At 39.7% G+C, this 23,716-nt stretch overlaps 1 protein-coding gene across 3 annotated transcripts in view; it reads right to left on the reverse strand.

Moving 5' to 3' along the window:
• LOC126412426 (lipid storage droplets surface-binding protein 1) overlaps window positions 1-23,716 on the reverse strand; it is a 210,879-nt gene that overhangs the window by 116,798 nt on the left and 70,365 nt on the right. For all 3 annotated transcript variants that reach the window (XM_050082031.1, XM_050082039.1, XM_050082023.1), the window contains exons 2-3: window positions 7,942-8,082; window positions 7,079-7,264 (exon numbers count right to left, since the gene is read on the reverse strand). In XM_050082031.1, coding sequence (XP_049937988.1) covers window positions 7,079-7,264; window positions 7,942-8,082 — 327 coding nt within the window. The remainder of the gene's footprint in view (window positions 1-7,078; window positions 7,265-7,941; window positions 8,083-23,716) is intronic.

Raw genomic sequence — 23,716 nt, forward strand, 5'->3', positions numbered from 1 at the left:
TTTTTCAATTTTTTCTCCTGTTTTCTTCTGTATATTTGTTGTATTGGGTATGGATATTTCGATTAGTTGTGTTAATTTCTTCTTTTTATTGGTGAGTATGATGTCAGGTTTGTTACGTGGTGTTGTTTTATCTGTTGTAATGGTTCTGTTCCAGTATAATTTGTATTCATCATTCTCCAGTACATTTTGTGGTGCATACTTGTATGTGGGAACGTGTTGTTTTATTAGTTTATGTTGTATGGCAAGTTGTTGATGTATTATTTTTGCTACATTGTCATGTCTTCTGGGGTATTCTGTGTTTGATAGTATTGTACATCCACTTGTGATGTGATCTACTTTTTCTGTTTGTTGTTTGCAAAGTCTGCATTTATCTGTTGTGGTATTGGGATCTTTAATAATATGCTTGCTATAATATCTGGTGTTTATTGTTTGATCCTGTATTATTATTATTATTATTATTATTATTATTATATTCAGTCATTTGGCTTGAATCCCACACTAGTGTTTTTTGTTAGTTGTTTCACTCATGTAGGGTAGTCCGAAGTTTCGTTGTACTTTTGTGTTTCTTTCTTCCAGTTATCTTCATTTATTCACGTTTTCTAGATTTCTCAGAACTGCTAGGCACAGAATAATCTTCACGTTGTCAACACTAAAACATGTGACTGTAAGCTCATGTGTACACTATTTGCTACCAATAAGTGAAGTAATGGTACCACTTAGTTTAGCTCCCTCTTGCACTACAAAACTGCAATTCAGAAACATTCCTAAACCTCTCTTTTGTTCAGTGGGAGAGTAAAAGTGGATAATAATTGTTAACATCTAGTGAGATAATAAATAAGTAATAATATTATCTAAATATATCAATAATTCATTTTTTAACTATTTGTGGGTTAGCTTTCTCTTGCATTCTAGTAGACAATTAGTTATTGGGAGAATGGTGCAAATTGTAAGCTGCATTGAAACTTTGGAGCTAGATTGTCCTTTTCCACAATTTATGCTGTTTATGTTAATTAAAAATCTCACAGGAATAAATTCTCTATCACTAACAACAGAATAAATAGGGATAACCCCCTAAGTTGAATGGTAGGGAGAGGGGAAAAGAGAAGGGGAGCACAGGAAAATAACATAAGAGAAAACTGATTGTGATGGGGGAAGGAATATGTGTGTGAACAGTATGGTACAAAGTGGATATAGTTGGGGACAAGAGATAATAATATAAAGGAAAACAGAAAAGGAGGGGGAGAGTATGACCACTGAGAGAACAGAGTGGACGATCATTCATAAACCTATACCTTGAACTAAAGTATCTGTGTTTAATGCGTGGCAGTCAGAAGGTGAGGAAGGGAGATTAGTTTAGGCGAAAGGACAGGAGCAAGGGGCAGGCCAGCAGATAACAAGACGTGAAGGATTTCCAGCCTGAAGAATGTTTTGGAGGGACAGTTCCCAGCTTATCAGTTGTCTTTTTACATGAATATGTAAATGTAAAATCTCACAAAAAGTTAGATTATTGTTTAAATATGACTCCATCTTATTAACTATAGTTTCATATCAGTGAAACTGTATTAACCATATTTTTATATGTCTCCCATATTCTAACCAAATGATTAGTATATGTACATTACAAGATGAATAAATCACAGCTCACCACTTGTGCAAGTCTGTTTCCAATAGAAAGTATGTAATTCCCATAGTAAATAACTGGTAAACTGTTATCATTACCTATTATTACAGGATAATCAAGAAAAGTAGTGTGTCATACTTGTAAGGCATTGTGTGAAATGATCTGTCATTCAATCACTGATACAGCTAAAAAACTAAACATTGCCCAAACAGGCCATGAAGGCCCAATGGTACCAACAGTACCGACAGCCCACAGGTGTCACTGGATGCAGATATGGAGGGGCATGCGGTCAGAACACAGCTCTCCCATCCATATGTCAGTTTATGAGACTGGAGCAACTACTACTCTATCAAGAAGTGACTCAGTTTGTCTCACAAGGGCTGAGCACGGCCTGCTTCCCAACAGCGCTCAGCAGACCGAATGATCACCCATCCAAGTGCTAGCAAGGACAGCGCTTAACTTTGGTGATCTGACGGGAACCGGTGTTGCCACTGTGGCAAGGCCATTGACTACTGATACAGCTAGTTAATTTAAAAATCATAATTTTTTTTCATTTTTGACAGTTAACTTCAGCCAGGTATTTCTCATTGTGTACCTGTACTGATTAAAGTAGACTTTGTAAGGTTATCATCATAGTACCCTTACCAATAATCAATAAGAGCCACCTATTTCAGGTGACTCTCATATCATTGACCTTCTAGAAGGTTACACATGAGGCAGTTTCAAGCCAATGATTGGAAAGTCATGTATTAGACTGTGTGCACTTGGTACAAGCTTGAGAGGCATCAGTGGGTTATAAGTGGCCAAAGGAGAAATTACGAAAAGAACTTTGAAAGGAATGTGTACATATGAAAAATGTTTTGTTATTTTGTAAGCAAAGCATCAAAAGTTGTAAGTAGTAAAAGATGTTCATGGAACAATATGTGAGTTGCAGATATTGATGGGACATGGCAATGATAATACTTTAAAGGTGATCACTGACATAACTGGATACCAGAAGAAGTTATATAACTTGCTGAAAGAGCTAGAGAGACAGTTAAATCTTTCTGAACGTAAATTACATGGTGAATTTGTTCACTGTGACTAGATAGAATGAGTGATGTGGGACTCTGTGAGACTAGCTAAGAACCATATACTTGTTTCCTAGGCTAAATAACTGTTTTAAAATTGAGCAACTTTTATCATTCTAGTACTGTTGTTAAGCATAATTCTCTATATGCATAGGAAGTAGTGTGTACGACATTTTAGGTACTGGTACACAGCAAAATTCAGTAACTGCCTACATATCTGATGTAAACGCCACCCCCAACCCTTTGCCACTATAATTCAGTGACAAACTGCCTATTGGCTTCTGTCTCTGGTTCTTTGGCCGAAGAACCCGAGACAGAAGCCAATAGGCAGTTTGTCAACAAGTGGCCACGAAAGCCTTAACAATTTTGTATAATTCAGTGAACTGTCATTAATAAAATAAATGTAAAAAATGTATTAGAAGGATTTTTTATAACTTCTTTAACACGCAGATAGTTTCAGTATATTGCATTCATGTGTTAACTCTAAATAGATGGAAAAATATTTCATTTTTAGCATAGAACAAGAGTTGTTCAGTTAAGGTCACACAAAAATGTAAAAAGAGAAATGTAAAATAAAATAGGCGTCTACATTACTATTCCATAAGACTTCACTGGCATGTGACAGAAGATAAATACTCTACTAGTAATGCTTTAGCCCGAGAAGAATGGATGCAGTACTTGATTAATGTGTGGCATACAGTATTCTTAAATGAAAGCAGCCATGTCATATAGCAGCTCTGCTGCCACCATTGCATTAGTTTTTATATTGGTACGATTACCAACCAGGGATCGGTTGGTAGGACATGTTCTGAGACATCAAGGGATCACCAATTTAGTATTGGAGGGCAACGTGGAGGGTAAAAATTGAAGAGGGAGACCAAGAGATAAATACATTAAGCAGATTCAGAAAGATGTAGAATGCAGTAGGTACTGAGAGATGATGAAGCTTGCGCAGGATAGAGTAGCATGGAGAGTTGCATCAAACCAGTCTCAGTACTGAAGACCACAACAACAACAACCAACCAGTTGTCCAGCAGGATGAATGGGCTCCACCAAACTGTGGCAAAAAGCAAAGAAGACTGCCCTGTAGCACAACATGCAGCTGAGCATAATATGCTTGACTTCAATGGCTGCTGGACAACAAAGCCCATTTGAATCCTCCCCTCCACCACCAGCTTTTCTGAACTGTGCAGATGGAAGTTATCCTTTCAACACATTCTTCACTCCCAAAATTATCCCAGCCTCAATCTACGGTAAACTACTATCCCCACACCGTCCACCCAACAGTTTTCACCCCCTCATCCTACCACCTCCTCCCTTTTTACAATCTCTCACCCTCTTTGCGTGCCACCCACTGCCAATGAATGTGCCTGTCATTTCCCCATCCTTGCTCCTCTCCTTTTCCACTCCCTGTTTTTCCCCCTCACCCCACCACCCAATGCTACTCCTGGCAATCTCTAGTCCCTGCATGCCATGCCAGACAGCGTTGTTCTCTCCTCCCACCTGCACTCTGTTATCCCTCCCCCTTCCTTGCCCAACTCCAGATTGCTATTCACATGACAGGTGCATTCTGGTCAGAGCTGCCAGGGGTAATGGTCACGTGTACATGAATTGTGTTTGCTTGTGTGAATGTGTGTGTGTGTGTGTGTGTGTGTGTGTGTGTGTGTGTGTGTGTGTGTGTGTGTGTGTGTGTGTGTTTTCTTTGCTGAATAAGGCTTTGGCTGAAAGGTACAATGTGTAACAGTGCTTTTGCTGTACAAGTACAGTTAGAAAATTGGTTCGTTCTTACACTTACTAATTAGAAGTAATTTCCAACCATTTTAACATTTATTCCAACTCCAGTAATCTTTTATGCTCTAATAGTCTTATGGTCATTCAACTCTCGTTCCTTCATTTGTAATAAGTGAAATGAAAAGTTTGGGCATGTTTGTTGTCAGGAGCTGTAATATGTTCTTAAACTGCAAATTCGTTCTGTAAAAACAGCCCATGATTGTTCTCAGAAAAAGACATTTGGGAGAGTATCACACAGATCTCTGTTCTTTTTGTCCATAATAAATGTGTGTCTCTTCCAGTCTGCTGCTGGCAGATTAAAACACCTTCTTTACCTCAACATAATCAGGGTATTATGCACAGTGTTTTCAGTCACTCTTGAGAACTTACAGTGCCTTCAATAACAGATGCAAAAGGGCAATAGAAACAAGGAATTTTTATTATTAGTCAATTTTTCATTCTTTTTCTAACTGAAATCACATCACATTTAAAAGCTGCAACTGTCTTTGTATTAGTTACTATTGCAATAAATATATCAATACCATTGTCTTACAGCCAGTGTTTCCAATACATTTTCTATTGGAAGTGAAAATTTTGCTGTAATTTATTTGTCACTGCAGCCAGCATTCTGTTTCAATGATTTTGTGGGCACTGCTACAATTAGTAAGTGAGCGTTATTCAGGGTCATCTCACTGAATGCTCCTGCTGTCAATTACAAAAATACGAGGGCAGTTCAGAAAGTAACCTCCGATTGGTCACAGTGCGGGTTGTGGGGGGAGTAGCGACGCCATCTGTGCGTTCACGCACTCAACAGGTCAGTCGACATCAAGCCGTGGTCGAGTGAACGTCGTACCTGCGCTAGTTTAGTTTTTGTGGCAGTTTGAAATATGTGCTGCAATAGAAAACCCCGCCAAATGTGAAGCGCGTGCTGTCATAAGGTTTTTTACAGCCAAAGGATATTCTGCAGCAGCTATTCATTGTGAGCTTTGTGCCGTGTACGGACCAAGAGTTATGAGTGAAGGAGTTGTCCGTGAATGGGTACGTTTATTTAAAAGTGGACGAGAAAACGTTCATGATGAAGAGAGGAGTGGTAGACCATCATTGGTGACTGACGAACTCGTTCAGACAGTTGATGCAAAAGTTCGTGAAAATCGACGTTTCTCAATGTCAGAGTTGTCTACTGGTTTTCCACAGATTTCTAAGACTCTCTTGTATGAGATAGTGACAGCAAGATTGGGTTACCATAAGTTCTGTGCACGATGGGTGCCCAAAATTCTTACCGACCACCACAAAACTCAAAGAATGGCCTTTGCATTAGACTTTCTGTCACGTTATGAGGACGAAGGAGAACCATTGTTAAACAGAATCATGACCGGTGACGAAACCTGGATTAAGTACGTGAACCCTGAGACAAAAGAACAATCAAAGATGTGGGCACATTCAAATTCGCCTACCAAACCAAGAAAAGCCTCGCAAGATTTTTCTGCCAGAAAACTGATGGCAACGGTGTTTTGGGATGCCAAAGGGGTGTTGTTGGTTGAATTCATGGAACGTGGTACGACCATTAATCAAGACGTGTACTGTGAAACAATAAAAAAGTTACAACGGGCTATACAGAACAAACGCCGTGGTATGCTGACTTCCGGTATCGTTTTTTTGCACGATAACGCCCGTCCTCACTCTGCTCGCAGAACAACGGCCCTTCTTGAGTCCTTCAAGTGGGACGTTATCAACCATCCACCTTACAGCTCAGACCTGGCGCCAAGTGATTATCACCTCTTCATGCATTTGAAGAAATGGCGCGGGTCACAGCGGTTTGAAAACGACGAAGAGCTCAAAGATGCGGTCACAGGCTGGCTCCAGGCACAAGCGGGTGATTTTTATGCAAAAGGAATTTCAAAGCTTGTGAAGAGATACGATAAGTGCCTCAATCGCTATGGAGACTATGTAGAAAAATAGTGCAAAGATGTAGTTGTAAGATGTATATATTAAAATATTTTTATTTAACTTGGTGTATTTTTTTAAATCAACTGGAGGTTACTTTCTGAACGGCCCTCGTATTACATTCTTTTTTTATCTGCTAAAGGTTAGTACTCCTCCATGATTAGTATGCCACAATCTGTCATTTCTCTTGATCTAATAACCACAAGTGTTCATCAAGCCCACAAAAGAATGTTTCCAACCTAAAAACCCACACCAGTCACCTACACATATTCTGCAAGTTATGTAGTAGTTTTCTAGATGTATTAAACATCTAAACTTTCTGGGGGCCCTATATGTGTCCAGGAGATAGTTTATGTCAGTAGAGTGGAATTGTGTACCCACACAGACTTGGAAACTCTGATTTAAGCCTTTCACTCGTTTATAATTTAGAACAATGACGCAGATCATAGGGTGAGTATCTAATCCATGAGTGAGCCAAGCAATCTTGAAACTTCATCCAAATTACCAAACAAACCAAGGAATTTTGATTTAAGCATTGCAACACTCCAGTAAACGTACTGTTGTGTTTCAACTTCCATCATTTACCAGTACAGTGGGGTAGTAGGAAGATTTAATTGGTATCCACTGCATATAAGTGAATAATAACTGAGAAGAAAAGTGATAATGGACTTACCAGTTCAGGAGGAAGTGTGATAACAGGCAATTGTTTTTCTACAAGGTCTAAGCTCTTGCATACAAGTGAATCTGCAAGACTTAATGGGACTTCAAATTTTGAAACAATTGGTTTTGTACGTTCCACAGCAGCTTGGACTGTGGCTTCAGCAGTTGACAAGCCCCAGTTGAAGAGAGGATTTGATACCTGGAAGAAAATCATAAGTTGCTACATTTTCTGAAATGCATACATCATGACCTAAAAAGGAGAGAGAGTGGGAGAAAGGGAGAGATGTGCTACTCTGGGATTCAAATCCAAATGTCCTCCTTAATACATTTTTTCTCAAAGTTTCACTGCCACTTACGTTTCTGTCCTGTCCTTTCAAAACACAACAAATAGAGGAATTAGAAAAATCACATAATAATTTAAACAGAATCCATTTCATTGTTGTGTCTTATAAGGTAGGTGAATGCACCATGATTTGTACAGTGTGATATTTATTTCATGAAATTTAAGTGTACTAATGAATCAAAATTGACATAGGAATATTAATGGTCATGCATCACTCTTTACAAATTTGAGAATGTTCTCTTCACTGCATGCCTAATATTTATTATACTTTTGCCCCAATTTTTGTCATGTATTCCATATCTTTCAATTAATTTTTCTAACAGAGGCTCTGTTAAAATTAATATTATGAAACTAACAAGTTTTTCATTTCTCTCATTAGTTATTATAGCCCCTCTTCATTTCATTTGTGTAGCCCATCTTCTTTTGCCATTAACAGTGATTATCCCTGTTATACATGGTTAAACATTAGGCATAATATTAGATAAGGGCAAGAACATTTTAGAGTGAGTGATATTTAATTCAATGTCTGTTACCTTTACTTTTGTGTAAAAGTCTGATGCATATGTCCAACTAGTCTCAATGAGGGGAATGCTTGCTATTCGTGCTACACATTTTAGATGTACAACTGCCTCCTTTTGTTCACCCATTGTTTTGTATTTGAAATTATAAAGCATCTGAAAGAAAGAAAAAACATGATTTGTAATTTGATAGCAGCACAAATATTTCATTTTCTAAAAGCACAGTTCTTGTACTTTTTTAGAGTTTGCATATCTTCAATGGGAAATTCTATGGACATCCAATATACAAAGTAGCAAGATCGCAGGTTAATTAAGCAAAATTACATTTTACATAAGATCAACAATTTATTTAATTTTCAAATTGCCATTTATGGTCAACCTGGATACCCAACACATTAACACACTACTTTTGGATTTTATGCGAAAACTCTTTTTAAACTAAACAAATTTTACTAACATTCTACATCTATATTCTTCCTGTCTACATATTTGCAGCCCTGTGCCATTACAGGGCTATGAATTGTAGTGTGTAATATGGTGTTGTATAAGGTAACTATGTTAGTGAATGAGAAACGAAGTCCTGTAATCAAGTTTTGATGAATTCAAAGAGTTCATCCACACACAGAGCATCCTCCCCTTCAGCATGACAGTGCCAGATCATAAGCAAGTGCTGCAAGATCTGCAACAAACCAGTGTGCCTTGGATTCACTGTCACCAATAATCCTCCATACAGCACTGACTCGGCCCCATCCAATTTTCCTCTGTTTCCATAACTTAAAGAACATCTTAGAGGAGTTCACTTTGACAGTCATGAAGAAATGCAAGCAGAGGTAAGATTTTGGTTCTGTCAACAAAGTCAAAAATTCTACGGGGACAATATCAACAAACTGATCTCTCATTAGGACAAATATGGTTGTCACCAGGATGACTGTGTTGAGAAATAAATATGCAGGCATGAAGAATAAAGATCTAGAATGTAAATGACATTTCTTTTATTTAAAAATATTCTAAGGGTTTACACATAAAAAATTTGAAGGCACTACTTTTCCTCATGCATTAATAGTGAGTATGGCTCTCTTATCTCCAACTTTTGTAGTCCTGTCTTGCTCACTTGCGTTTAATATTACGGTATATTGATAATTTTTACTTATGGACCGTCTGACAGCAACTGAATAAAACACGTTTTATTCAGTTGCTGTCAGATGGTCCATAAGTAAAAATTATCAATATACTGTAATGGCTCTCCTACTTTTGGAATCCACAAAGAGAAAGACAAACAGAGAAAGAAATCACACTCCAAAAATGCATTATTTTTTTAAGTACCAGTAAGCAAATTGCTTCCCAAAATTTAACTTGTGAATTGATTATGAATACTTACATTTTCTAGAATTTCACCAGAATATAGAGACACAATTTTGAATATGTTGTAAATGAAACTGATTCAAGAAATGGTAAGACCAATACCAATATGAGAGACTGTATACCTCTTACAACCAGAATGGTGTTCCCCGGTAGGTCTCTGGTTGCCTGTGAGTCAGACACTTCTCACATTTTTGTTAAGTCACTTGGCACTATTCCAGAAGTGTATAGTCTCATATGTAAGAATGAATGGAACTTATCAGTCTAAGTTATTTTACTCTATTACTGGAAATGTCATTAGTGTAGTGCCTTCTCATCCCAAAAAGTGCAACATATTCAACTAACAGTAGCAGCTCCAAACATTAACACAGTAATTTCACACATTTTCTTCAAAATTAACAGTTTTTGTGAGATTGTGAGTATGGAATTGTTGGCATTGTAACTATACTCTTATCAGGAACTTTCCTTCATTATTGCAAGGTGGAGTCAAATGAAAACCTTAAAACAATTTTTAATTTTTTTATTGAACAAAAGCAGAACACAAGTTTATCATTTTTCAGCATATAGACTCCCTGTCATTCAACACACTTCCTTCAGTATGTAGGAGGTGCACAGATTCCTCCAGAAACAAAAAAAAAATCTTTTGGTCACATGCACAACCACTCGTGCACTGTCTGCTGCACCACTTCATCGGAACAAAATTTCTTTCCTCCTGTCATCTCCTTTAGCGGTCCAAACATGTGATTATCACTCAGTGTGAGGTCTGGTGGTATGTCGGATGTGGCAGAGTATCAAAGTGCAAGTCACTGATGGTTGAAAGTGTTGCAAGGGCAGTATGAGGCCAAACATTGTCATGTTTCAAAATGGTACCTATGGTTGGAAGTTGACATTGCTTTGATCTTATTGCAGGCTGAAACTGATTTTTATCACATTGAAATATGATGCACTGGTGATGGTGTTTTCCTTAGTCATCTAGTGTTCCAAAGCAATGCCTTGTTCATAACAAAAGGGAGTCAGTGAAACTCTCCCTCCAGATGATTATGTCCAGAAATTCTTGGGTTTTGATGGTGAGAAATGGTGCCATTCCTTGCATGCTCTCTTTGTTTTGGGTTGTTGGTAATGTGTCCGAGTTTCATTCCCTGTAGTGATCTTCACAAAGAAGCCATCACCTTATCCTTCAAAGTGCCACAGAAGTTCTTCACAGATCACTCTTTCACTTATCGAGTGAACTGTCATGGCAACCATCTTGCAGATGCTTTGCAAAACTTAAGCACTTCCTGAATGATGTGATGTGCTAAGCCATTTCTAACATTCAGATCTATGACTACCTCATCTTTGGCTGCAACTGCTGCAGTAGACTTTGCTGTCACAATGTGGTGTGCCTGACATGAAAACTGAGTGTCTGCTGCAAAAGTCATGCCATTTTCAAACTTTCTCTACTCCACTCACACTCCCGCAGTAGTGGTAATACATGCATCAAAATACTGGAACTTTATCCACTGACAGATTTCACTAGGTTTCCTATCTTCACTGCTCAGAAAATGTATGACAGAATGCTGTTCTTCCTCAGTGCACATCACAAGTGGGCAGCCATTTTGAACTGGGTATTGTGATGGTGTTTTGCTTGTTTGTAGTATGCTGTCACCCGCAGAGCATTCCTTAAGTCATTGGTAACAGTACTACCAACTTACAGACTTATTTTCATTAATAAGCATTGACTTGGTACCAACTTACAGACCAATATAGATTTTTAATTAAGCTTCTAAGGTTTTCATTTGATACCCCCTCATAATATACAGTATGAATAGTAACAGTCCCAATACACTTCTCTGGGCAATGCCTGAAGTTACTTCTACTTCTAATACTGACATACTATTTGAGCTAAAGTGCTCTGTTCTTCATAACAAGAACAGCTCAGTCTAGTCAGCAATTTAATTTGACAGTCCACATGATCATATTTTCATTAATAAGCATTGACATGGTACTGACTTGTATGATTTTTGGAATTCAAGGATGATCATATTTTCAGTAATAAGCATTGATGTGGTACTGACTTGAATGATTTTTGGGATTCAAGGAATACATACAGTACTTTAGGACTGATTTAAACCATAGTTTTTACTCATTGTGTTTTGCACATCACACCGCAAATGAGAGAATTCAAGGATGTGGAATGAGCCAAGGTATACATTACTATGATACAAGGAAGTTACATAACATAATCTGTATACTATACGAACGTAAACTGTCATTACACTGTTTAACGCTATTCACACCACACCATCTGAATTAATTGAGTAAATTAGAAACAGTGGCATTTTCTCCAGGTGTACAAGTTGTGCATCAATGCCCAAATAAAATCGAAAGAAATATAATAAATTACTTTATTTCATTTGTTTAAATATAATGTTTCATTATAGTGTGTTTTCCTATCATTATAATCGACTGTTCCACTCCATCTGCACTGCCCAGAGTCATCTGCTACTGCCAAGGCAGCAGTCAAGGTGCTGGAGCATTTTTCAATGTCTCAGCAGCTTCACTCCTTGAAAGGGACATGTGCTCTCAGTCCTATTGCTTTCTGCTTGCTAAACCTGATCAAGGAATTGGTTCGGTTTCCTAAGCTTTGTGTTGATTGTTGTTCTCAAGCTCCATACAAGTGTATTATTGCTTACCCAATTGAGCAGAAGTTTAAATATTCAATGTGGGTAGTGAAAGCACAGTAATTCATTCTTAAACAACAGTTTTTCCATCGCATTCTTATAGTGAAAGGAACCAGGTGATTGATAGTGGCTGACCATGCCGAGCTCTCAAGGCGTCAATATGTGTGCAAGATGTGGGAGGAGGTTTGAAAAGACATTTCTGTAAAGAACTGTATGATGTTGCGGAGTTGGTTTGTGGCTCTGATGTGGTGAGCAAATTTTACTTTTGGACATGTATGCTATTTTCAAACAAATAATCATCAAGGATAAGAGCATCTGAACCATCCAAATACCACAGTGAAAAAAAAAAACACTTTAAGTCTGAAAACCATCTTTCTAGTTTTTTTAAAGTTTAAGAAATTTATTTCATCTCCAACCAGAACTGATATTTTATTGGGTTGCCTATGAAGAGCTGAAATCGAGCAGCACAATGAAAAACTGAGAAAGAACAGAGATATTAAAGAGGCTCATTAGTGTTATATGCTGTTTAGGGAAATAGAAACTGCCATTCTGAAGTTACAATGAAAATGAAGAGTCTTTCCATAATGCAACTGCTCTCCAGAGGTCGCAGCAGTGGTACCGGAGACAACAATTGAGGCATGAAGTGCGTCATGACCAGTTCAGCTGAATACAGTATTGTTGGAGCTGCTACTTTACAAAGCAGTAGGTCATAGGAGAATGTGTGATATATTGCACATTCATTGAAGCCAAAGAGGCTGATCTAAGTGAGACATTGGTTTTTGAAACAGTTATTAAAAATTGAAAAAAAAAGCACAAAACAGATGCCTCATTTTCTGAAACATTGATCATTAAGCAAGCAGTTTATTACAGTTTGCTCTACTCAGGAGGTGATCGTTAAGTGAAATTTGATTAGACTGGTTGTCCAACATAAAATCGGTACACCTCACATACCAGTTAATCACCCCTAGCAGAATTGCTTTTGAAGTGGCATGGATGTTCATGACCACCACTTCCAGCATCTCTTATAAACAGGTAGCTATACATTTTTCAGTGTTACTATTATCTACTCTTTTTTAATTAGTTCATTGTTACTTGAATCTAGGGCATAAGAAAGTACCGCTTTTATGTGGGACACCCTGTACTTGCATGTGATGTTTTTTTACAACAGCAGTACCTACGAACTAAGTAGGGATAAATTTAATTCCCCTCTTGTTTTGCCATCTGCCTCCTTAAATTTGTTTTTTCACTTTTAACAATTTACCATTAACATACGTGAATATAATCTGCATTTTCATAAAACAGAAAGGTTGACCATCATTTTAAAGGATATAACGCCAGATCAAATTTTGTGCTTAGTTTTATGTATGTAATTGATTTTCTAATTTATTTCAACTCTTCTTAGTTAGTATCTTTTGCTATGGGGTGAAATCAGTAATTGTTTCATAACATATAAACAAATATAAATTCTGTAATAATTATAAACATTTGGAAGACGAAATATTAGTAATGTTAAAGTGTCTACTTGACACTATTCGAAAACATGTTAGCAAACCAGCCCTTCATTAATTCCAAAGTAATTAACAGATTTGTCAAAAGTATTGTTTATGTAACTATATTTGTTAATTTCACAATTTAAACAAAAAATTTGGCATATCCCTCATAGTAGAAGAAGCTGCCCCCCCCCCCCCCCCACACACACATGCACAAATGCAACTCACACACACATGACCACAGTCTCTGACAGCTGAAGCAAGACTACCAGTCACAGTCTTTGAGGTGTATTTTTAATTTTCTTCGAACTGGTAAATACTTCCAATTTCTGGCTGGTGCTGGACAGTAGCTTGTGAAATGTCTTCCCACCAGTGCATGATTCCATTCTGTCCATTAGACAATGAAGCAAAGTCTATATGAAAATAATTTGTGTGTTTTGTACTGTAACTGTGTAAATGATAGTTCATTTGAAACTGAATAATATGTGTAAGAAAGTGAAGACCCTCAAAAAGCTTCTGCATGAGGAACAGTTTTGTGCTTTCCAATATTCCCAAAGCTCACATCTGTTGAATAAATTCTTTATTTACTTCATCTGCATTACCCCAGAAGATAATTCCAAAAGACAACATGGAGCTAAAATATGCAAAAGGCAACACTCTTCTCTTTAGGTCAATCTAATGAGATTTTTTTTCCGCTAAACTGACCTTCATGATTAGTTTATCTATATGTTTACTTCATTTTAACATGTTATCCTACTGGAGCTCAAGGAATTTCACAAAGTCAGTTTACCGAGTGGGGTGGCGCAGTGGTTAGACACTGGACTCGCATTCGGGAGGACGACGGTTCAATCCTGCGTCCGGCCATCCTGATTTAGGTTTTCCGTGATTTCCCTAAATCACTCCAGGCAAATGCCGGGATGGTTCCTCTGAAAGGGCACGGCCGCCTTCCTTCCCCATCCTTCCCTAATCCGATGAGACCGATGGCCACGCTGTCTGGTCTCCTTCCCCAAACCAACCAACCAACCCACAAAGTCAGTTTCATCTAGCGTGGATATCATGTGAGAAATGGGCAAATTGATCAATATTTTTGGAATGCTTGCTGTATGGATTGGAGGAGATTGTTCTGTTTGAGATACCTCTTTGTGTTTGACCTTGGAATATTTTCTAGGATTATACAACAGATGGATGTCAGTGAGACTGATGGTAATTATGTGCATCACTTCTGCCACCCTTCTAGTGGACTGGTGGGACCAGTGGTTTCCACCAATCAGTGGGGACAGGTTTTTGTTTGAGGGATCTATGGTATGTAATGGTAATATGGGAGCTGCATTGTGTATAGAATCTGATAGAGATTCCATCAGGCCTGGAGCCTTATTTAATTCTAGTGATTTCATTTGTCTCTCAACACCACTGATAGTCTATTGCACTCATTTTTTCAGGGATGCAAGCATTAATCTGTGACAATACTTCTGCATCTCCTTTTGTAAAGGAGCATTTTAAAACATAGTTTAGCAGTTCTACTTTTCCTTTGCTACCAGTGTCAATTCTTTTGTCATCCATGAGTGTCTGCACACTAACTTTGGTAACACTAATCCATGGATGTCCATAAGGAGGTGCGGCGAGGAGATGGGCGGGGGCACAGGGGCACAAGAGAAAGCACTCCCCCGATTTGGACCATTTTTATTCATTATAGAATTTCATTACACTTCTAGAAATGACTGTAATTACACTAAACCATAGGCTTATGCACTAGCCAAATGTGGTAGATCACCATGAGAAATATAGTACAATGGCTTTAGCAGTCACAGCAAATCATATAGTGTCACATCGTTAATGGGAAATTACACTGTTTCCTTTATCACAGCTGTGATTTTATGTTGATCTATTTAACGCATGTTCTTCAAAATGCTCCATAAAGAAACTGACCAGTGCTGGACCATTTCAAAGAACATGGCATTAAAATCAGCTCTCTTCATCCACCTTGCTTTTTTTACTATGTTGATGACGTCTTTATGATCTGGCCACATAGAATCAAAGCTCTTCACCTGTCCATTGATCATATGAATAGTATGCACGATATATCAAGTTCACTGATGAGATGGAGAGAGGGGGAAAGTTACCATTTTTACACATCATACTTTAACAAAGATCAGATGGGCAACTAGAGTACTCTGTTTAATGGAGATCAACACTTACTGCCCTATATCTCAATGTGCACATATCTAAGAAACATATTCCAGAAGAACGGCTATAATGATTCATATACCGCTGTAGCCTTCTCTAAAGAAACAAAAATACAGGGATACCCAATCAGCAGATAATCAATCCATATCATTCCTTTCTTTCTCTGGAGCTACAATACATTAAAAAAAGGCAAAGACCTGGGCAGATATGGTGCTCAATCTGTTTTCTGAACACCAAAGAAAATTTAAGAGATGATGTTTAGTTAGTTAGTTTCACATTACATGGATCATCTTCATTATAAATCATAATGATGTGGAATGAGTCATTAGGTTCACATCGCAAATTAACTGTGAAAATATGGCTACATGCTGAACATTTATAACATTGTTTAATATACAGACATAAGTCAGTAAATCCTACCCTCCACTCCTGCCCCCTCCCCATCTTTCACAGGAGTTGTCAAGGAGAAACATTTTCACTTTGTTTTCAAATTTTATTTTGCTGTCTGTCAGACATTTTATGTCACTGGGTAAGTTATAAAAAAATTTAACTGCTGGATTGTGCAGCCCTTTTTGTGTAAAAACAGCCTTAATGGGGGTTAATGAATGTAATTTTTCTTTCTGGTGTTGTAATTATGTACATCATTACTCCTTTTGAACTGCAGTGGAATATTTATAACAAACTTCAAGAGGAAATAAATATACTGTGAAGTAGTACTCAGAATGCTCAACTCCTTGAACAGATGTCTCCAAGATGATCAATGGTGAGCACCACACGTTATTCTTATAGCATATTTTGGACCAATGAAGACTTACTTTCTTAACAATGAGGTACCCCAGAGCTTTATTGCATATGACATTACAGTACTGAATGAAAATATGCAAAATATGTTGAACTTACTGATTTGTATCTCCCCAAGATTTGAAATGAAAATATGGCTGAACTAAGTTGTTCTGGGAGATCCTAAATGTGGTTTTTTCTTTTTTTTTTTTTTTTTTTTTTTTAAATTCTAATTGATACGGGTACCCAAGAATTTTGATGTTTCCATCCTATTTATTTTGTGTCTTTTTAAAACTGAAGGTGAAACCATTCCCAGAAACCCAGCCAATGATACTTTAAAGACCATTGTCTAGCATCTCTTCTGGCTCTGTATGTACGCTTCGATTGATTACAATACTAGTGTCATCCACAAATGGAACTAATTCAGCTTGTAGTATATTATATATTAGATGGAAGATCATTTGCATATGTGAGGAACAATAGTGGAACTAAAATTGAGCCTTTGGTGGACCATGTATGTGATTGCTCCCCACTCAGAATGATGTCCCTGGACCACATTGGTTGAATTACTAAGTACAACTTTCTGTATTCCTTTAGTTAGATATAGCATTATTCATTGGCTGGCTATACCATCAATCCTACAAAACTTCAGTTTTTCTATGAGAATACACACAGTCAAATGCCTTAGACAGGTCACAAAAAATACCAACTGGTGCTATTTTATTATTTAATGCTTTTAAAATTTTGAGAGTGAACATGTTAATGGCATTTTCAGTAGAGCAACCCTTCTGCTATACAAATTGAGATTTTCTGAGGAGTTTATGGTTGCTAAGGTGAGTTACTATTCTAGAAAATGTAATCTACTCAAATATTTTGGAAAATGACGTCAACAGTGAAACAGGTTGGTAGTTATTGACATCTGCCTTATCGTGTTTCTTAAAGAGGGGATTGACAACAACATACTTCAGTCTCTCTGGAAAAATGTCTTGAGTTACTGACCCATTACCTATTGTAGGTCAGACAGAGGTTATTATACGGGAACAAATTTTTGGTACTCTGTTGGAAACACCACCAAAACCAGATGAGCTTTTATTTTTGAGACACTATATAATTTTCCTCATTTCAGAAGGAGAAGTTGATGATACATTCATATGACTGAATTACATGAGAGATTCTTTTTCAACAAACTGTTGTGATTTTTATCTTGAACTCTTTGCCCTGTACTTTCTGCTATATTTAAGAAATGATTATTAAATATATATGCTAACCATGACTCATCATTTATAGCCTTTCCATTCAGTTCAATAGTGATGTTATCCTGTTCTGTGGCTTACTGTCCTGTCTCTCATTGGGGATTCACCTCTGGTGGTCAGTTCAAAACTACATTGCGTGTCTGGATACTTTTGATCAGATAGTGTATCATGTTCTTGGGCATGACCTATTGCACACTGTGGTTAATATTTGTAGTGCATATCATGTTGTGTTAATTGTTTCACTGTGTACTCTGATGTGTTTCTGCCATTTAAATTGTGGATCCGCACACATGCGGGACCTGAAAAGTTTTATGGTAGCTGTACACTCTATGGTCTCATTTGTACTTTAAGTCTTGTATTATAAGGTTTTTTATTTATATAGAAATTCATGTTATTAGTCTTTCTACAGTTCTGCGTGTCAGGCAGTAAAAATGGATCCCTTATTTTACTGTTTTGCTGTCCGTCTGTCTATCTGCCCAACAGGAACAGATAGACATATCAAGTTGAAAATTATGTCACATACTAACATCTACAGTCCTTGACAGTGGAAAAAAATTTAAGCTTCTAAGTCAATCAAATCTAACGATACAGCCATTTATCTCACATATTTTGAGACTTGCAAACTCACTCACCAAAACCTTTAAGGTACTTCCCATTTGCCCTGAATCATGAAATTTGGTAATAAGTAAAGTTTCACAGTACAAGTAAAGTAAAAAATCAGAAAATTGTGAATTTGTAATTATAACAAATGAAAAAAATTGTCACTTTTTATCTGACTCTCTGTCTGTTCATCTGTCAGTTGATCTTCACATGGCATATGGGATCTTTTTAGGCCCTAAGATTAATTTAACTGCAAAGATACGGTTTAAATGTGGATCTAGATTTCTCATCCTCCAGATACACTTCTTATGGATTTTTTATTACAAATGGGTAAAATATTTATTGTTATATCATGGTTCCTAGTGCAATAACTCAGAATTTCTATGGGGTCAGAGAATACTCAAGGTATACAACATGTAATTTTCAACGTTATATTTCAACTTTATTACAAAAATAAAAACTTCACAATAACGCACCTTCTAAATCAACATTTATATGTCCACTGTTGCAAATAAATTGTAGAAAATACATACATGTGCACTTTTATGACAAATTCACAGTTAGGAATTGGGTTTTGTTGAAATGTAGTGTTGTGTTTTACTCATCATCAATGATGATATATCTTTTGAAAGGGGCCACAGTCACGAGCATGCTTTGGCAGATTTATGGAAGAGTGATAGTGATAATGAATCAATTTTTGAAAATGAGGATCAGATTGATGCTGATATTGATATGATAGAGGAATATATAAAGGATGGTCATGAAGTGAATGTGAATGAATATGAAGAAGATGATAATGGTGTTCAGGAAACTATAGATGTGTTCATTCAAGCATGGATTTTGTTTTGTCACTGGGCCTTATATTACAGTTGATGAGCACATGTATACTTTCATAGGTGGGGATAAAACTGTGGGCTGCTGTATATTATGAGACCAATTATCTCACAAATACACAAGTGTATATATGGATATTTGCTGAAGAAATGAGTGCTACATGATTTAGTTGATCACTTGAAGGGAAGTGATAGGAACATGACATTGATAACATTTTTACAAGTTCTGATTTCAGACAGGAATGTCTTGCTAACAAATTGACACTTGTGGGAACTCATTGGGCCAACTGAAAGGATACAGCAAAATAAACATTCCCATTGTGGTGTCTCTGACACAGTCTGCCCTATCTTCGGCACCTTCCTTCTTTAACTAGTTTGTCTTGTGTGAACTTTCAGCACATAACATGTTCAACTGCTATATTTGTTATATGTATGAGAGATCAATAACTGTGTATTTCATATTGAAGTGTGTTATCTCTCAACTAATGTACTGTGATAACCACAGTGGTGACCCCGACACCATCGACATCTCATTCAGCATTATTTGTGCTTGTTTTCTTCATTCACTCACTTTGTGTGCCAGAGTGCACTGTTTGCGCCACAATGAATCTACCTGGGATTTTTGGTGCAAGTGCAACAGGCTCCATCAACTCTGCCAATTGTGACCATAGGTGGACGAGTGCACCTCCCCCAAACTTGGTTAAAAATGAACAGTCATTTACGCCTGCCCATGCCGGGGGTCACCTAACTTTACCTAGTGCAACATAGCCGCTGCCTAGCATGGCAGCACAGCAACAGCCACAACATGGACAATGCCCGTCACCTAACCTCAACATGGAGGATCTTCCAGTTAAAGACATTGTTACATTCAGGATGACTTGACACGCCAGCAAATTTCCAGAACTGTAAATTGAACACTGCTATACACGGGGTAGCACATTCTCATTTACATAAAGAGAGTTGCAGCACCTCCACCCCCCCCCCCCCTTTCCCTGCACGCCGTTTCAGCGACATCTGTCGCCTCGACCATGCCAGTTTCCACAAGCATTACCCCGTCACCCCGCGGTTTCGTCACAACTGCCTTCCACCTGCTTTTGTAATGGCTCTGGCCATACCACCTGTGCCAATTACTGGGTTCACTGCCCCATGGCTCTACCATGACCACCCCCCACCCGCTGTTGCAACGGCACCGGACGTTACACCTACACTGCATTCTTTGTCAGGTTGGCCAACTGGACACACCTTACCAGCTTATATACCCATCACCTCCTCCACTCGCTCCGTATTGTGTGCTGGAAGCAGCCACCACACCACCCAGGCATCGGGTGATGCACCATTCACCGTACCACACTTTCAGCATCGGAGGCGTCCGGCTCTACCAGCATTGGTCTCCATTTGCTGGTGCTGCCTCAACATGCGACACCAGGCAGGTTCTCTAAGACAACCCAAAAACTTCGTTTGCCTTAGTGGACCACTTCCTGGACATCCACAGCATTTCCAACGACAGCACCCATTTTGTCTGCCTGGTGTATCATCTCCCCACACATATCAACCTCATCAGTGACTTGCTCCTCTCACCGCCCACCTTGCACAAATATTCGCCAGCCAAATCACTGCTTATCGAGGTCTTTTCCACCCTCTGGCAGAGGCGATCCATCACATCACTCACGAGGAGCATCTTGATGACCGCATCCCTCCGCAACTTTGGCAGCATCTATGTGCTTTGGACATTGTGGATGGTCAAAATGCCGTCGGATCTGCAGCTTCATCTACTGTCTCACATCGCTGACCCACTCGAGGTTCGACTACTCATGGTGGATCAGGCTTACGTTATCATTCGTCACTGACATGACCTGTCATGAACAACATCTCCAACATCCTCAGTTGGCACACCTGTGCGTCCAGTTCTGTGCCCTGTCAGCAGAGGCCGGTGCGCTCGCCTTGGCACCTCAGCTGCCCATGAGGAGCTGCTCCCTAGCGGCCTACAGGAGGTACTGCCAGCGGGCTCCTGACAGCCACCGACATCACCCGAGCAGCAGCACAATTGGCTACTGGCCCCACCGCAGTCAGCCACAACCCCCACCCACACCGCACTGGCCTGCCAGCTGGCCTACCCACTGTGCTGGTTCCAAGCTACTCATGGGGACACCGCCCGCAACTGCCACGCACCCTGCGCCTACCCAAACAAGACTGGTGGGCATGTTAGGTGCCATGTCCTGCCACGTACCTTCATCGCACCTATCTTCCTACACTGCACCGCCCATTTCAGCGACACAACGCCTCTATGCCACAGATATCTCGACCGGCATCTGCTCTCTCATCGACACTGGTGCCAACATTCGCGTCATCCCGACCAAGCTCACTGTCTACGCGCTATCCCCATCTACCCTCGCCTTGATCACCCCCAACTGTTCTATCATTTCGGTCCATGGTGGCATCAAGATGTCGTTTCACCTCTCACCAGTTCACACCTTCCCTTGGACCTTCCACACTGCCAATGTGGATGAACCTGTGATTGGGTTGGATTTTCTACACCATTACGAACTTTCACCAGACCTGCAGGCCGCCGCACTCCACCACACATCTGGGTCGACAGTTCCGTGCACACCCAAGTTCAGCACCATTTTGCTCTCTGCCTCCTTGGCTGTGCTTTCTATGTGTGCTTCCCTAGTTGAGAGCATAACCACACGGCTCTCTGATCTGTCATACGGGCACTCCCAGAATAACGAACTTCGCACCCAGAATGAGGACTTACGCGCCCGCATCGCCTCTGCCTCCGCTGAATTGTCACACGCAAGGCATACCATAAATCACCTATCTGCAGCCCCGCAGCGACGCAGCCCAGCACACACCCCTACAGAGTCTTCTCACCAACCTGCCCAGCATCAAGCACTCCACTGCCTGCTGTTTTTTTCGCATCGCCGCTGACGAATTTCCAAGGTGCACCTGCATGCACCTCTCCTGATTCTTCACGCTGCTTCACCACTGCATCGCGCCTTCAGTCATCGAATGCAGCTGACACCCCGCCTACGTTGGCCAGGTTCATCAACGTCAGTGAACCGACATTGCCTGTGGGTACCTTCTTGACCCCTCATGTCGACTTCCCTATGCGATTATTGGCCATCACCAATGGCTCTTGCCATGAGATTCGCACCACCAATGGCCCACCTGTTTCTTATAAGGCCAGGTGCCTTAACGCTTCCAAACTTCCGTGCGCCAAGGAGATCGTTCAGAATATGTTGGTTTCGGGCGTCCTCTGCCCCTCTGATAGCAACTGGTCTTCCCCTATTCAACTTGTTCCCAAAAAGGACGGCATCTTACGCATGTGCGGGGACTACAGGTCCCTTAATGCCCACACCATTATCAATAACTACCCCATACCACATATCCAAGATTCCACACAGTTGTTACATGGTTCTACCTTTTTTTCCGTATTAGATTTTCCAAAGCATATCACCAGATTCCTATGCATCCACCAGATATTCTGAAGATGTCCATCATCACACCCTTTGGCCTATTTTAATACTGTTACATGCCTTATAGATTGAAAAATGTTGTGTAGACATGGCAACGATTCATTGATTCCATTATGCTCCCTCTGTCTTTTGCTTATGCTTACTTAGACGATATACTTATCTTTTTCTTCCTCCGTTGAGAAGCATCAAGTTCACCTCGATTCAGTCTGTTTGGCCCTCGCTGCAATTGTGTTGCTGATCAACCATGATAAAGCTCAACTATGTTCCACATCCGTTACCTTCCTTGGCCATTCCGTTTTTGCCGACAGCCTCTGACCGACGAATTCTCGTGTCGAAATCATACTTAAACTTCCTCTTCCCGAAGATTATGCTCAGCTCCTTCTTTTTCTGGGTATGGCGAACTTTTACTGCCGCCATATTCCTCAAGCTGCCTCCACCCAAATGGCCCTCACCGACACTGTCTCCGACAAGAACACCACTGTAAAACGGAAGTTGGAGTGGACCCAACCTATGCTCGATGCTTTTGGTAACCTTAAAACTGCCCTTGCCAAAGCCGTCGCACTCGCCCACCCTGATCCTGAGGCCCGTGTCTCGATCACAACTGATGCCAGTGACTCAGCTGTGGGAGTCATTTTACAGCAGCTAAAGACCTTCAGCCCAGTCATTACTGCCACATGTACTACATTAGCCAGCACTCTTTGGACACATGCTATATCCGCAGCGTGGAGAATGTTGTGGCAGACTACCTTTCTTGCATCCTGCGTGCTAGCTGCACCACTGAATCTGGAGGAGTTCTCTCGAGTACAAGCCGAAGACGATGATATACAGTGAATAAAATCAGACAACGGCTCATCACTCTCTGTTCAGCCCCATATACTACTTGGTTCGGCAATCCCTGTCCTTTGTGACACCTCTATGGGCCCACTTCGTCCCCTGGTCCCCACTGCCCTTCGCCACAGGATCTATACCACCTTGCATGGCTTAGCTCACCCTGGGATGCGGGCCATGATGTGGCTGGTTACGGAGCGATTTGTCTGGCCTGGCATGAAGCACAACTGTCGCACTTGGAGCTGTGTGTGTGTGTTCCATGCCAGAGCAGCAAGGTTGGCAGGCACACGCAACCACCTCTGGGCAAGTTTGACATTTCGAAGGGGT

Source organism: Schistocerca serialis, chromosome 1 (genome assembly GCF_023864345.2).
Source record: "Schistocerca serialis cubense isolate TAMUIC-IGC-003099 chromosome 1, iqSchSeri2.2, whole genome shotgun sequence".
Classification (NCBI taxonomy): domain Eukaryota; kingdom Metazoa; phylum Arthropoda; class Insecta; order Orthoptera; family Acrididae; genus Schistocerca; species Schistocerca serialis.